The following is a 14,893-nucleotide window of genomic DNA, read 5'->3' as shown; positions in this document are numbered from 1 at the left end:
AAGGAGGATTTCTAAAACGGATCAGAGGCAGTATTGAATTATTCATCTCACTCTAACAAAGAATTAAACTAATCTATCTGCCAGTGACACACGCAGTATTCTGTGACGACCCAGACTGGTGCCAAACAGCATGTGGCAGTGACGGGTTAGCATAAATCGCTAATAATAAATGAAATGCTCAATTACTAGCAGCTTGGTAGCTTGTGTGTGTGAATATGATGTGAGATCTAATTCATACAAACAGTGTTGTGTCTTTCCTGTCCTGCTGAAAACCATCTGAAATAGTATGCTGGTCTTAGCTGACTGGCCAATGAAAAACCATCAAACCATTTTAGGCTGGTTTAAGCGGTTTCTTTTAGTAGGAGTGATAAAGGCTGACAAGATGTTCTAAGCAGTAAACTGTTCACATCCCTTGGATAAGTGAAGCAATCCTCTGGGTTTTCATGCTGTTGTCGGGCACTAGGCAAGTCTTTATCTGTCTAGCTCTGCTTATAATCTCTTGTCTATTCTTCTGTATTTCATCCAATATCTTAAAGTTTAATCCCATTTTAATCAAAATGGGTTCTTCTTCTCTTCATCAGCAGAACAAGTGTAGGATCTTTTTCTGTCTTAGCTTGATCTGATCAAAGGAAACTACCAGAGCATTACTGTGTGGGATTTTTACACTATTCAGCATTGCAGTGTTCAGCAAACATACAGGCCTCTGCGAATTATGGTGGATTTTCTGCACTGATGTATGAGCTCATGGAGAATCAAAAAGAGGTCAGTTGACTGACAGCGTTTCATTTTCATGCAACAACCTGTCGCATACCTTTTGTTGAACAGCTCAGGATTCTGGATCTTGGCCTCTGTGTCATAGACAAAGTGCTCTTGGGAGATGGTAACACTGTTGTCAAGACTGTCGTTCTTGCTGATGGTGACGACAGGGTAGCCCATCTGCAGGGTCCAGCGGTCCATGACCTGCGTGATGTTGATGTCCTTTCCCTCCCTATGCATGGCCTGCAACACAAAATATCTTATATCAAGCATTGTAGGTCATCTAATGGCTAGTAGGAGGTGCAAATAGATTGTGTTTGATAGTGTCAGTTGAGTGGAAGTGAGTTGTGTTGGTGGGCATTAGGGTTAAGGGACCACCTAATGAAACATATTTATAAATTCATTCAGATTTGATGTCTTCAATGGGTTCTTATGCACGTATTAGGACTGATTCATGTCTTGCAAAACTAAAACGGATGTAACTTTTAATTAAAAACTCTCAATGAATAGAAAGGTGATTAAAATTCACTGTTCTTTTACACTGCACACGGAGGAACATCACAAGGCAATTTCCAGCTATCTAACCTCTCTATACAAGAGAGATGCTTATAATGGAGCAGAATTAGATTTATATGTCTGATTTCTTCAGAGGAAGCTTCTCCTCCTATTTTATAGAAGTAAAACATAAAATTGGATCTCAGGGCTCATTAATTAGGAAAGCTCGTAATGTGACTAAGTTTCGTCCCTCTGGGAAATACTCTGCTTATTCTTTGAAAATGCTGCTATAAATGGCTCAGCATAGAGGACAACTGGCAAGCTTCTGTATGAATTGGTACTATGGCAGTTTTTTGTATGAATTGGCTGTGATCAGACCAGGCCAAGTGGAACCAGTTGCCGTGTTGGTGCTGTGACCTGAATGGGAGCGAGGTTTAGAGGGGTGAGTGTAAAGGAGGCCTGTGTAGGTAAGCCTCACTGCCCTGCCCTGCCCTGAAGAGGTGTGTTAGAGGCGGCTGTCTTTAACGTCCTTGTAAGCATGCCTGTGTCATATTCCGGATGATGCGGTGCGGGGGGGTTGGGGGTTGGATGTAACGGAGACCAGATAGTAAGAGCTATGCCGGTAAACCTCACTCCCTTGACCTAGCAGAGGTGCACTAATTACTGATGGTAAGGCTGCCGGCTTCAGCATTGTTAGCCTTGTTAACTTGCCCACCTCCTGTGCTCGCTATTGCTGATTTGAGCCCCACTCTGAGCGGGCCGAGCAGAACCGTTTGCAAGTCAAACTCTATTGGATTGAATCAAGTTGGGTCTCCCGTGTGCTCTAAATAGAGTATTTGCGTATCACTTCCAATGTAAAGTCAGTGTTTTGACGTTTTATTTCAGTCCTTATGCAGCTGTATGTGTCCACAGTAGACAGTGAGGCAACTTGCTAGGTTTTGGATCAGAGCGGTTGTTATTGGCTCTACAGATATTTCCAATAATTTCCATTCACGGCACCCTTAAGAGGTGCAGCATTTCATATTTACTGGAGCCAATCAGTAATTTTGTATGAAATTGGTTGTAAACAGGTGTAGAGCTACAGTGTTTCTGCAGCAGTACAGAGTCAGTGTGTTGTGGAGACCCGTGGGATGAAAGAGAAATGTGGCAGCAGAAACAAAGTGCTCTGTCAGGCTTTCTGGCATTCTGAGATTTTAACTTGACTAGATCAGTCGAGCATGTGAACTTCCCTTCTCAAGTATACAGTATAACGACCCTGCTTACAGCAATTGATTATGACCATTGTGAGTATTAAAATATGAGATTAACTAAGTTTGTATGAGATGTCTTTCATTGATTCATGTCTAGGATATTATGTAGAAAATGTTAAGTGAAACCGGACAACTTTTCACATCTGTCAATGACTCACAGTTTGTTTACCATGTGAATACAGAAGAAGAGGCTCTGCAGAGGCTGATGACAGCAAATTATGTTCCTACATTATGAATCATTTTCTGTAGGACGCTTTCAGGAAGCTACTGTAACTTCGCCCTAGTGGAAATAATTAAAGGAAGTAAAGGCCTGTCCGGCGATGGGTCGTGAGCTTGACAAAGGGCTTTGTGGGCGCTAAGCACTGCCAGATTATTGCAGCAAATTGGATTTCATGAATAGCTAATGAACACAGCGCATATCAGTATTCATTAGATGATGGGCTGTCACAGACTGTTAATGTAGCTAAAATCGCCAGTGCCTCACAAACACGGTCACTGAGAGGATACATGGGTCCAGGTTCAGCCCTTTCACATGAATTCACCTTTAAATTCGTCCTGTTCGGAAAGAGAAAATGAAGCGGGCACCCATCAGCCGGCATTTAGGAGAGTGATGTGAATGACAAAACGCTTCACATGACGCTGATAGCTGCTAAATGTCCTGCTGTTCCATTACAAACTATAATAACTTTGAGATTACGCTTGAAAGTAATCTCATTAAAGTCATGACACTTTGTGCGCTGAGAGGACTTGCTGAGAGTCGTCTGAATTTAAAAGAGCATCTCTGTGCTGACGACTTGAACCCAACGCTCAACTTCACTGTGATTATGGATGTTGGCTGCGACGTTTCCAAACAATGGCCAGCAGTTCCTCTCGCTATTACTCAGTGTCTTAAACTTTTTTATGTCCTCATGTCCTCTTAAAAAGCTGAAATCTTACATATTAGATAGTTAAGGTTTTACATTGTCTGTATTATTTACAACTGCACTGCATAGGTGTGTTAGCATATTAGCGTCATCTAGCATCACACATACAGCCTTAATTTATATTGTTATCTTAGAAATTACAACTGAATTTGTGTTTCATCAATTAGATGTGGGATATCCTTACTTGATACCTCCGTCCATGAAGGCATATGGAAATGGCATATAAAGAAACAAAAAGGCAATACTAGCACTTGTTTTGTATGTGTGCAATTAAAATAATAATAATAATAATAATAATAATAATAATAATAATAATAATAATAATAATAATAATAATAATAATAATAATAATAATAATAATAATAATAATAATTTAAAATGTTTTGTTAAACAGGTGTTATTGTCGTTTAAATGTAGGAGCTCGCGTTAGCATTAGTATTGCAGCTTTAGTTGTCCCGGTCACTAAACTAAAGGAATTATGGGAAATTAAGTCCGACAGTAACTATATGGTTACCAAAACTGTACTAGAAAAGATGGAGAAATTGAAGCGAATCACAGGAAACATACCTGAGAGTGTTTGTCAGGAGGGGGACAGTCATACCATACCCAATAAAAACTGTATTTTTGAGGCCCAAGTGACACACCTAAATAGGTCAACTTTCCTTCAACAGAAGATCATTTTTTAGATGTTCTTGGGTTATTCTTAGCTATACCTGAGTTAAAGGGCAGATGCTCATGTTTAATCTGAGAGACTCATCAGGCTTGTCAGCAATTATGTGACACTTCACTAATCGGGGCTGATAAGATTCATGTAATTTATAAGTTAATTAAAACCACCAGAATCAGCAGAGGCAAGACTTCATAATCAGTATCTGTGAACATTTGCATTTAGCAGGTTACAGCGATCAGATTTCTGGATCAATACATGACCTTCCCCTGTAAAAAACGGTTTCATATTAAGTGAAACCTCAAGTGTAAAAGCAAGACAATCAAACACAACCTAACAGACACAAGTCTGTGCATCAAACTCCTTCTCATGCTGCATTTTCATACAACCCTTATTTGTTGATGTGAGTAGGTGGTGTATTGGCATGAATTTGTGCACCGCTGATGATGTGCAGTTATATAATGGCCTCTGACCTACAGCGCATGAATCTCTGAGCACCTGCCTGCAGGAGACGCACTGGGTGAATTTAAGTAGGTTGAACACACACAATTTCACTCATCAGCTCGCCGCTCACTGCTTCTCGCTTGTGGATGGAGGTCTCACACCCAGGAGATGCTTAAGATCTTACCTCTGAGAATTTGTTCCACAAGTCATCTCTCGCCGCGTTCCCATACATGTGCGTCATCAAGTAATCCTGCAAACAGACAGAGACGAAGATCAATATTGGAAGAGAAATAAATTGGACTTGGACAGGAACGGTGAACTTGGGAAACCAAATAAGCCCAAACAATAACATTACTAATCCGCTCAATTCAAGCTGAACATATGCAAATTAGCAGCAGATGTTTGGGTGTGATTGGCTGTCAGTTCAAGGAGGACCATAAGGAGGCCAATTAGAGGCTGATTATGTTGTTCAAGTCGATTCTGCATCAGTGTGTCACAGAATGAGTAACATACAAATCAGCAACACGATTTTACATGAGTTTCCTTCAAGACATAAAAGATGGTCAAATTATCCATTAAAATAAACACCCTGGGTTTCGGGGGAAAAGGGGGTGGGGGTGGGGGGTTATTCATTAATTCAGTAATTAAAAACTTAAATACTCTCACAACGAAGTACTTTGACAATGATAATCATATTCACACACCATACTGCAGTTGTATTTACATGATACCCATCACCACTTGCTATTACCTAAATGTAGTATTTTAAGTGAACAGTTATAAATAAGTAATAAGTAAAAAGTGAAGCATGCGAAGAAAGGAAATACCTCACCATGAGTCAGCAAAGTAAATACAAGGCTTCAACATCAAACACAGACAAATGTGCGAAATGTATATGATGTCTGAAATGTTGTGTATTATTGAAGGTAAGACAATGGTGGGCATTCATTTCACTGCTAAAAGACTTTAATCTGTTATACAGAGGCAGCGCTTGTGCCAAACACTACATTATCAGTGTGTCTGTTCTGCCCTGCAGTCTCAGTCATACAGGTGGTGGGCGGCATGAAGAAGGAGTCTGATCCTGGAGAGCACATTTACATTCGTCTGATAAGAACATCAGGTGGGAAGCCTTTTCCCTGCTGTATGAGATTCATCGATAACTCTTGAGTGACCGTGAGCGATAAACCCATCAACTGTAATCCTCTTAAGTTGTTAGAGTCAAGAGTATATGCTGACATAAACAGCATGTTCTCTGTTAATTCTGGGGCTTGTGACATGCAATGGACTGGTTTCTAACTTCCTTTATACTGTGTTTTAAAGGGACAATTCTCTAATGTTTTCCATTCTGTGGAAAGCCATCTTCTGAACTCTATTAGAGAGTTTTGTGTGATGAAAGGTCCAAAACAAGTCAAATTTTTCACAGTTAAATACCTGTCACAGACTGATGAAGACTGAAGACAAGATATAAAGACATAACAGGTTTTATTAAACGGGGACAGTAGGGAGCGCAACAGTGTGTATAAGACATACAACAACCGACAGTGAACTGAGAAGAAAATGGAACTCAAACAAGATAATTAATTAAACACAGCTGAACTCAACAAACTCATAAAAACAGTGACCATGGCAACAAAAACAGGAATTCAAACAAAGGAAAACAGGAACTGAGGAAATACAAACTAAAATTCCATGAACTGAGCTTAACTGAACATAATGGTGACAATGTCAGCACTCAATACCATTAAATGCACTCAATGCTTTGGGCTTTTGAGTGTATTGTGATGCACCATTGAATTTGCAAAAGCTTCAATGAGATTTTAAGTGAATTATCAAAGACTAAGAATATGAATTTGAAATGACATGAGCGTGAGCAGATGATGGCAGAGTTTGTATTTTAGGGTGAACTATTCCTCTAATAAGGCAATTATTTTAGCCTTTGCTTCATGAATCAAATCAAAAGGGGCACTTGTTGAAACGTGGACAGGCTTCATGCTGAGAGGTTTGAGCAAATTGCATTGGGATCCTGAAAGCGTGACCTAGTCCAGCTGGCCTCCATCTCTCTACATGCTCTGCTGAGCTCTCAGAGAGTCTGGGATTTGAGTCTGGAGCAGAACCAGATTCATGTTACCATCCTGATGAATCTGTTTTAAACAATGCAATTACTCTTTCTGTCTCTCCTCCATCAGTAGAGTTATTGCCCTGAATCGAAGTGACCATGTGGCCCAATCTGATATGATAGGGCTGTGACAGTGTGTTGTCTTTATTTTGACACTGATGTGTTCTGCTGACGGCCACAGCAAGAGGAAAGAGGAGTAAACATAAATCCAGTTGTCACAGTCAGTCAGTCAGATCAATCAAATATCTCTAATAAATTATATAAAAGACAGTTTTAATCTATTGATTTAAAAGGATAAAATACATGAAAAACGTCTCAGTTATGACTTTAACCCTTGTTCCTTGAGAAGGCGAACCCGTGCGGAACAACACTTTGGGAACGACACTTCCCAAAGAAGTGTCTGAAGCATGAATTAAATCTATTCCAATCCTGATTGGTGCTGCGTCATGACCAGTGATGGGAATAACGGCGTTACAGATAAACGGCGTTACTAACGGAATTATTTTTTTCAGTAACGAGTAATCAAACAAATTACTGTTTCTCCCGTTACAACGCCGTTAGCGTTACTGAGGGAAAAAAATGCGGCGTTAGTCGCGTTATTATAATTGAGCTCACTGAAGCGCTTTTCATCCGAACAGGCTCTCTGTCAGTCGGGCCTGCAACGTGTGTGTGTGTGTGTATATGCGCGCGCACCAGCCATGCGTGTTGGGGGTGGGTGCGGTGGTACTTTTTTTTTACGGTCTATGGGTGGTACACATAACTGATGATGATTGGTGGGTGGGAGACTAGGTTGAAGTTGATAGGTTGAGTTCACACCTATTTTTTTCACGGTCTATGGTACACACACACACACACACACACCTATGACGCACACGCATATGCACATTCAGAGATGGTCCAACGACTTCAAAGTAGCTTTCACAAACTGGAAGTATAAGCGCTACTTTTCCCTCGTTGAGGTGAAAGGCAAGAATATTTATGTAACGTGCAACTTATGCCCAGGAAGAAAGAGTCTCTCCACGCCGGTGGCAAGTGATTCTGAAGCGCTTCACATCATCATATGCCACAAAATTAGTGGCTAAAAACCCAGGTGATAACGTGAGCTCCACTACCAAAGGAAAGTATAGTACTGATAATATTTACACAATATTTACACTATAGTAGGCCTACTGATAATATTTACAATAATGCATTGAATTTGATAGGTGTCTCACATTGTCCCACAGAAACATTACAATAGTGTACATTAATGTACAATGTTTTATAATAATAATTTATTATATTTAGTGTCCAATTCATTCATTTAACATATCTAATATTGGTGGCATCCAAGTTCTTTGACATATTTGAACATTTGGGGAAAAAAAAAAAGTAACGCAGTAATTACTTTCCCTGGTAATTAGTTACTTTTCTAATGATGTAACTCAGTTACTAACTCAGTTACTATTTGTAAGAAGTAACTATAACTAATTACTTTTTTAAAGTAACGTGCCCAACACTGGTCATGACATAGTATGTGATGGCATACCCGGATACTACAAAGGGACGCTGGCTCAAAACACAGATAGCTTTTGCGATGAAGCAAGCGCTCTAAATGTGATAAGATGTGGCGGCGAGACGCATCGTCTCGTTCCCTTCTCAGGGACAAAGGGTTATGGTCATAACCTGAGACATTCCCTTTTGAGGGAACTCGCACTGCGTCGGAATGATACTTTGGGAACTAAATACCCACTATGCCACACCGAAATCACGACCACCCTAGTGTGAAGCTGGCATACCGGCACACTTAGGACACGAGCACTCTGGCGCCAGGCGTCGCAGGGAGTTGCAGACTATAAAATCTTATGAAGGTGTGCGGGGTGGCCCACCCGGCCGCCTCGCATATCTCCTGAAACGAGACTCTTGAAAGAAGGGCCACCGAGAAAGCCATGCCCCTGGTGGAATGAGCCCTCACAGCCATAGGTGAAGGCAAATTGCGCACCTGATAAGCCGTGGCTATAGCCTGGACAATCCAATTACTGATTATCTGTTTTGATGCATGCAGCCCTTTCTTGGGTGAACCAAAGCACACCAAAAACTGGTCTGATTTTCTTCACTGCAAAGACTTCTCTAAGTAAATTCTTAGTGCTCTGACCGGGCAGAGCAGATGAAGCCTTCCCTCATCTGCCGTCACATGAGGTGGAGGATGGAAGGCCTAAAGAACCATTGACCGTGCCACATTTGCTGGCACCTTGGGCACATAGCCCAGTCTTGGATGTAAGATGACCTTAACTCTGCCTGGGGCGCACTCCAAGCAAGTTGCCGTAATTGCCAAGGCCTGAAGGTCCCCACTCTCCTCAGAGAAGTGATAGCTAGGAGAAAGGACACCTTAAGGGTCAGGTTTTTTGCTTCTGCAGACTCCAGTGGTTCAAAGGGGGCCTCAGCCAACCCCTCTAGCACCACCGCCAGATCCCAGGTTGGGACTCTGGAGCGAGTCACAGGCCTCATCCCCCGAGCCCCACAGAGGAAACGTACAACCAGATGATGCTTCCCCAAAGGCCCATCACCTACAGGCGAGTGGAAAGCCCCATTGGCAGCCACATACACCTTAAGTGTGGACGGGGTAAGACCGGCGGAGAAACGATTTTGGAGGGACTCTAGCACTGAAGCCACTGGGCAGTTAACTGGGTCCACCTCACGCTCTCTACACCAAGTGGAAAACACGTTCCACTTCAGGCTGTACAACCTCCTGGTGGAAGGAGCCCTGGAGCTGAGCAAGGTCTGACAACATATGCTGACAGGCCAGCCTCTAGGTACCGGGCCCCCTCAGGGGCCAGACCCAGAGGTCCCATAACTCTGGCCGCGGGTGAAATATTGCACCCCCTGCCTGCGACAGCAGATCCCTCCTCAGAGGGACCTGCCACGAGAGACCGTCTAGCCGTGCTACAACGTCTGAGAACCATACCCGGACCGGCCAGCAGGGTGCTACTAGAAGTAGGCTGATCCCTTCTCTGCGGACCCGCTCCAAGACTCCCGGGAGCAGAGCGATCAGGGGAAATGCGTACAGACGCAGCCTCGGCCACGTCTGCATCATGGTCTGAGAGAAAACCACAGTGGACAGTGGGACGTCTTTCGAGATGCGAATAGATCCACTTCCACTGGGGCGAATCTCTCGCACATGGCCTCCATCACCTCATGTGGAGCAGGCCAAACGGTATTATGTTGGACGCTGCTGCCATGAGCCCCAGCAGTCTCTGGAACTGCTTCACAGTGAGGCTGCGGCCTAGCTTTACTCTGGAGACAATCGCCCATATGGGCCTGGCGCGCGCAGGAGACATTTGTGCCCGCATCGTTGTCAAGTCCCATATGACCCCCAGGAACATAGTCCGCTGGGAAGGCATCAACACACTCTTCTTTGTGTTGAGTCTCAACCCCAAGCACCGAATGTGGGCTAGAACAGTGTGGGCTAGAGCCAGTCATCGATGTAATTAAGTACACGGATGCCCTGGCGTCTCAGCGGATCCAGTGCTGCATCCATGCACTTGGTGAAGGTGCGAGGGGAAAGAGCTAGGCCGAAAGGAAGAACCTGATATTGGTACGCTTCGCCCCCGGAACTCAGGAACTTCCTGTGACATGGAAGGATGGATATGTGGAAGTATGCGTCCTTTAGATCTATCGTGACGTACCAGTCCTCGAACTCTATAGGAATTGTGAGCATCTTGAACCTGAATCTCCTCAGAGAACGATTCAAGTGTCTCAGATATATTATTGCACTTCCTGTTTTCATAACCCCGAACCTGCTCTGGGACCACCGCAGTCCAGACCACCCTGTTGAACTTTGGGGTGGGGAGCTGAACTGCAGTCTGTGCCCCTTCTCTACAGCGCGCATGGCCCACGCAGATATATTTGGAAGGCATAACCATGCGCCGATATAATCTGTTAAGGGAACCAGTGAGGCTGGCTTCGGGTGTCAACCGAACCTTGTTCCTGACCCCCTGAAGCGGCTGACCGGCAGGGAGAAGTCGAGAAAGATTTTCGGTGTGCGGACGCGTTTGCTGCCCAGCCGCAGGTCTTTCTAGAGGTGGCTGGAGCAGCATGCGTACACAGGAAATCGATGTGGCCCGAAGCGTCTTTGACGGCGGGATCACAGCATCAATTCCCCGAGACCTCAATCGCTCCTCCCTGGGGTGGACAGCTCTCAGCGGCCCTGCTAAAGCTAGAACCGCTTGCCGGAAGCCTTTCTTAGCCTGCTGGATGGTCCTCAGATTGACCTTAGGTTTAGAAGACTTCTGGCGAGAGCGCCGCCTCCTTTGCCAAGCTCCCTCAGGAGGGGCGCGGGAAGCAACACTCTCTTTTTGCACCTGTCGGTGCGAGTAGCTGGTAGACGGCCGAGGCTGCCCACTTGAGTCAGCCTTCCTCGAAGAGCCAGAGCAGCGAGGGAGGTACTGCTGGAAAGCCACCGACTGCTTTTTCACGTCCGGTAACCTCTCGACGACGGTATTAATAGCACCGCTGAAAAGTCCAAAAGCGAAATCGGGGAGTCTAGGAGAAAGTGTTTTTTTCTCTCCTTCATCCCTGACAGATTAAGCCACAAATGGCCATCTCCTTGGTGATGCGGAGAGACAAGTCAGTAGCTTTCCACAGCTCTGTGACATCATCCGGAGATGGACCCTCACCCTCGTCTAACTCCTTGAGGAGGTCGGCCTGGTAGGCCTGCAACATAGCGATTGTGTGCAGACAGCTACCAGCCAGCCCCTGCCGCCATATAAGCCCTGCCCACCACCGAAGACGTGTCGCGACTCGGCTTGGTGGGCAGCACCAGGGCTTTAAGGGACGAAGCACCCTCAGGTGAAAGATAACTCGTGAGAGCTTCCTCAACCCGAGGCATTGTCCCATAATCAGATTCAGCTGCCCCCAGCACATTTCAAAAATCAAGCACTGGGGGGTTGGAGAGTCGGGCTGAATAAGGTTTTTCCAATGACTTCCTACTTTTCCTGTGGCCAATCAATACTCAGCTTGGCCACAGCGTGGGTCAAAACCTCAACCAGCTCCTCTTGAGCGGGCAAGTGAAGCGGCAAATCTATCTCCACTTCACCCGCCTCGATGCTGAGAGTGTCTGAATCCTCAGACCCAGACAACTCCAACATCGGGTTATCCTCCCCACGGGAAGAAGCCACCTTGTGGGCTTCCACACGGGGTGGGAGAACATCTAAACCATCAGATGAGGACTGGGAAGATGCCTCAGCAGTCCCACGTCCCCCTGATATGTCCATCTATGAACCCCTATGATCATCGTCGCCGCGCTGCCTCAGCAACCGTGGGACCGGAACCAAGGGGCTCGCGAGCCTGGCCAGCCTCATCAAACACGGCCAGCCGTGAGCGCAACACTCTGACTGGCAGCTCTTCACCCTCACTACAGGCAGCTCCCTCAAGAGCTGCCCGAGCTTGCTGCACGCCCAAACAATGCACACACAAATGGTGTGTATCCGAGCTGGTAAGGAAGTGCGGACACGGATGCACACATATTTTAAACTGCTCGCTCGCCATGACAATATGTTTGCTTGCAACAGACAGACAACACCAAATAAGACTCACAAAACAGATTGGAACAGATTTCATTCATGCTTCAGATCTCTCATTCCGACGCAGTGCGAGTTCCCTCGAAAGGGAACTGCACATTTGTTAAAGTAACTTTTGTTTCATAACTTAAAACAAAGGAATGCAACTACATGGTGAGAAAAATATTTTTATTTTAATATAAAACTTTTATCATTCAAAATGAATGAAATTATATTGAAATATTTACATAATCTATTTATGGTAATATAATATGAGACTTTTGTGCCTTAAATGTGGCTTTTTGTGATAGTATAAAGATGCTAAATTGTATATTTGACTGTTGTCCCTGCATTTATCAGGTAGAAATTGGTTGCTGAATGAGATTTTTGCAGTATGAAATACCCACTCTGCTCATTTGCATACATTTGCATAGCAGCAAGGGACAACCCAGAGCCATTTTATGTTTGTGTTGACATTTTCCAGTCTGCTTGGCCTAAAAGTGTGTATTTTAATGACTGTGTTGATACCCACCAATGTTTAGTGACCAAAAGCTTTTATAGAGAGACAGAAAAGAGAGAAAAACCTACACATACAGTAGAATCATAGTGAATCACAGCTTTCTACAGTCTATACATAGACTTAGCGATAATCTAACAAGACTAAATGATACATAGCACATCAAAATATTGCGTGAAATAGTCTTTAATATAATTTTTTTAAATAAATGATTTTATTTATATTGAGTGGATTACAATTGGGAACAACAGCATTGTGTAAGGCCAGAGTGGGGTCAGCGCATGCTGAGGTGCACAGTGCACAGACGTCACCTAATTCAATAACTACAGACCTCCAAACTTCGTGTGGCCTTCAGATTAGCTCAAGAACAGTGTGTAGAGAGCTTCATGGAATGGGTTTCCATGGCCGAGCAGTTGCATCCATCTTACATCACCAAGTGCAAAGCATCGGATGCAGTGGTGTAAAGCGACGCAGTGAAAAAAAAGTGCTTCTCTGTCTGGCAAGCCGGTGGACAAGTCTGGGTTTGGCGGTTGCCAGGAGAACGGTACTTGCCTGACTGCATTGTACCAAGTGTAAAGTTTTGTGGAGGGGGGATTATGGTGGGGGGGGGGTTGTTTTTCAGGGGTTGGGCTTGGGAACTCATACAAAACTTTTCTGACAATTTCATGCTCCCAAATTTGCATATAGTGTATAATGTCCAACCTGCCAGTATGTATTTTCATACCTCAGCGCACCCTGCTCGTACAGACATCACACGTAATCAGCGCTTTTCATGCTATGCAGAGTTAAACAGGCGTCAGTCACAGAGCACTGCAACCAAATCAGCAGCCACCTTTTACAGTTTCTCTTGAACCAAAACAACAAGCTTATGCTGATTTGGAAGACGAGATGTTATACACGGGAGTGGTTGTGTGGCTCAAACTTATGTTTCAATGGCAACACTATCAGCGCTAAAATGAATCTCCAGCAGTCAGGTGGTACAGTTCTCTTTAAGTTTTTTATGTTTATTGTATTATTGTTTATTGTATTATTATTTTATTGATTATTGTAATATTATGTGCTTTGAGACATGAGGTAGTTTAACGCCGTCTCTCATCTCGTGGCGCTTTGCACTCTGCTGTGTGCGCTCATGTGTTTTGAAGGAGGCGTGTCTTTGGAGAAGCTCTAAAGGGAAGGTAGAATCTTATGCTTTCAAAGCAAGCTTGTTATTTGCTAGCCACTCCAAAAACTGCCTACTCTACCTTTAAGGGGGCACGAGCACCCGTTAATTCAGAACCATGCACTCAAGAGAAACAGCTGTGAATGTGAGATTTTTCTAGCAAATTTTTAGTCATCCACTAGAGTGGGCAATTTGACTATTCTCCCAGCTAATTCCTGGCTACGGTTGCGGCAGATTTGGCGCAACTGAATTTGAGAAAATCAACTAAAAATCAAGAACACCAGTTAAACGGTTAAACTGAATGAAAAACAGGCTCAGCCTGTCTACACTGGATGCGAGTGGCGCGATGCAACGCGCAAAATTCCCGACAGTAAACAGATGCCTCATTCTTTTTCAGACGTTTTCCACAATGTCTGCGCTTCTTCTGACATGAACAACAAATAGATTTGCAACGGTCGCTTTGTTGCATCCAGCTATTGCGGCAAGGCGTATGCATCAATGGGCACATCCAGTGTAGACAGTTTTGTACACTATACACAGCATATTAAGCAGTGGCGGCTGGTCAATAGAGGGCGCTGGGGCACTGCCCGTATCAAAATTCCAGAAATATACATGCATACAAAAATTATATAAAAATTAAATAAAAATAAAATAGTTTACTCATACGATGTGCTAGCTGTTAGTAAGAGCCTCAGCATTTAATAAAAACTGGCTTTGATCGGTTAACTATTTTATATGTTCTTTAATATGTTTCATGCGGTTTCATGGGCGAGGGACGCCGGAAAAATGGATGTCTATCTGAGTCAAAAAATCTACGGGCAGCATGTGACCTGAAGCTGGTCTCTAATTGGTTTCTTAAAGATCCTCCTCCGGACGCAGGTCGCTGCATGCCTGGCAAATCAGATTGGAGACATGTTATTTTATCCAATCTGATTGGTTCTCGTCACCTGTCATTCAACTTTACGCCGTTGGCCACTAAAGCGAAAGTGCGCAGGCGACATCGTCACTCCGACTCCGCCAAAACCTTGT

The 14,893-nt window shown here is 44.0% G+C and overlaps 1 protein-coding gene across 1 annotated transcript in view; it reads right to left on the bottom strand.

Annotated features, from left to right (window-relative positions):
• The window catches only part of LOC307127208 (thyrotropin-releasing hormone-degrading ectoenzyme-like), a 167,864-nt gene that overhangs the window by 48,505 nt on the left and 104,466 nt on the right, over positions 1–14,893 (bottom strand). Inside the window, exons 8-9 of the mRNA XM_079818320.1 lie at positions 4,720–4,785; positions 812–999 (exon numbers count right to left, since the gene is read on the bottom strand). Of these exons, the coding sequence (XP_079674446.1) occupies positions 812–999; positions 4,720–4,785 (254 nt within the window). The remainder of the gene's footprint in view (positions 1–811; positions 1,000–4,719; positions 4,786–14,893) is intronic.

The sequence above is a fragment of the Gobio gobio genome (assembly GCF_949357685.1).
Source record: "Gobio gobio genome assembly, chromosome: 5".
NCBI classification, from domain to species: Eukaryota; Metazoa; Chordata; class Actinopteri; order Cypriniformes; family Gobionidae; genus Gobio; species Gobio gobio.
Note: the sequence above shows the minus strand (reverse complement) of the source record. Positions and strands in the feature narration are given on the sequence as shown.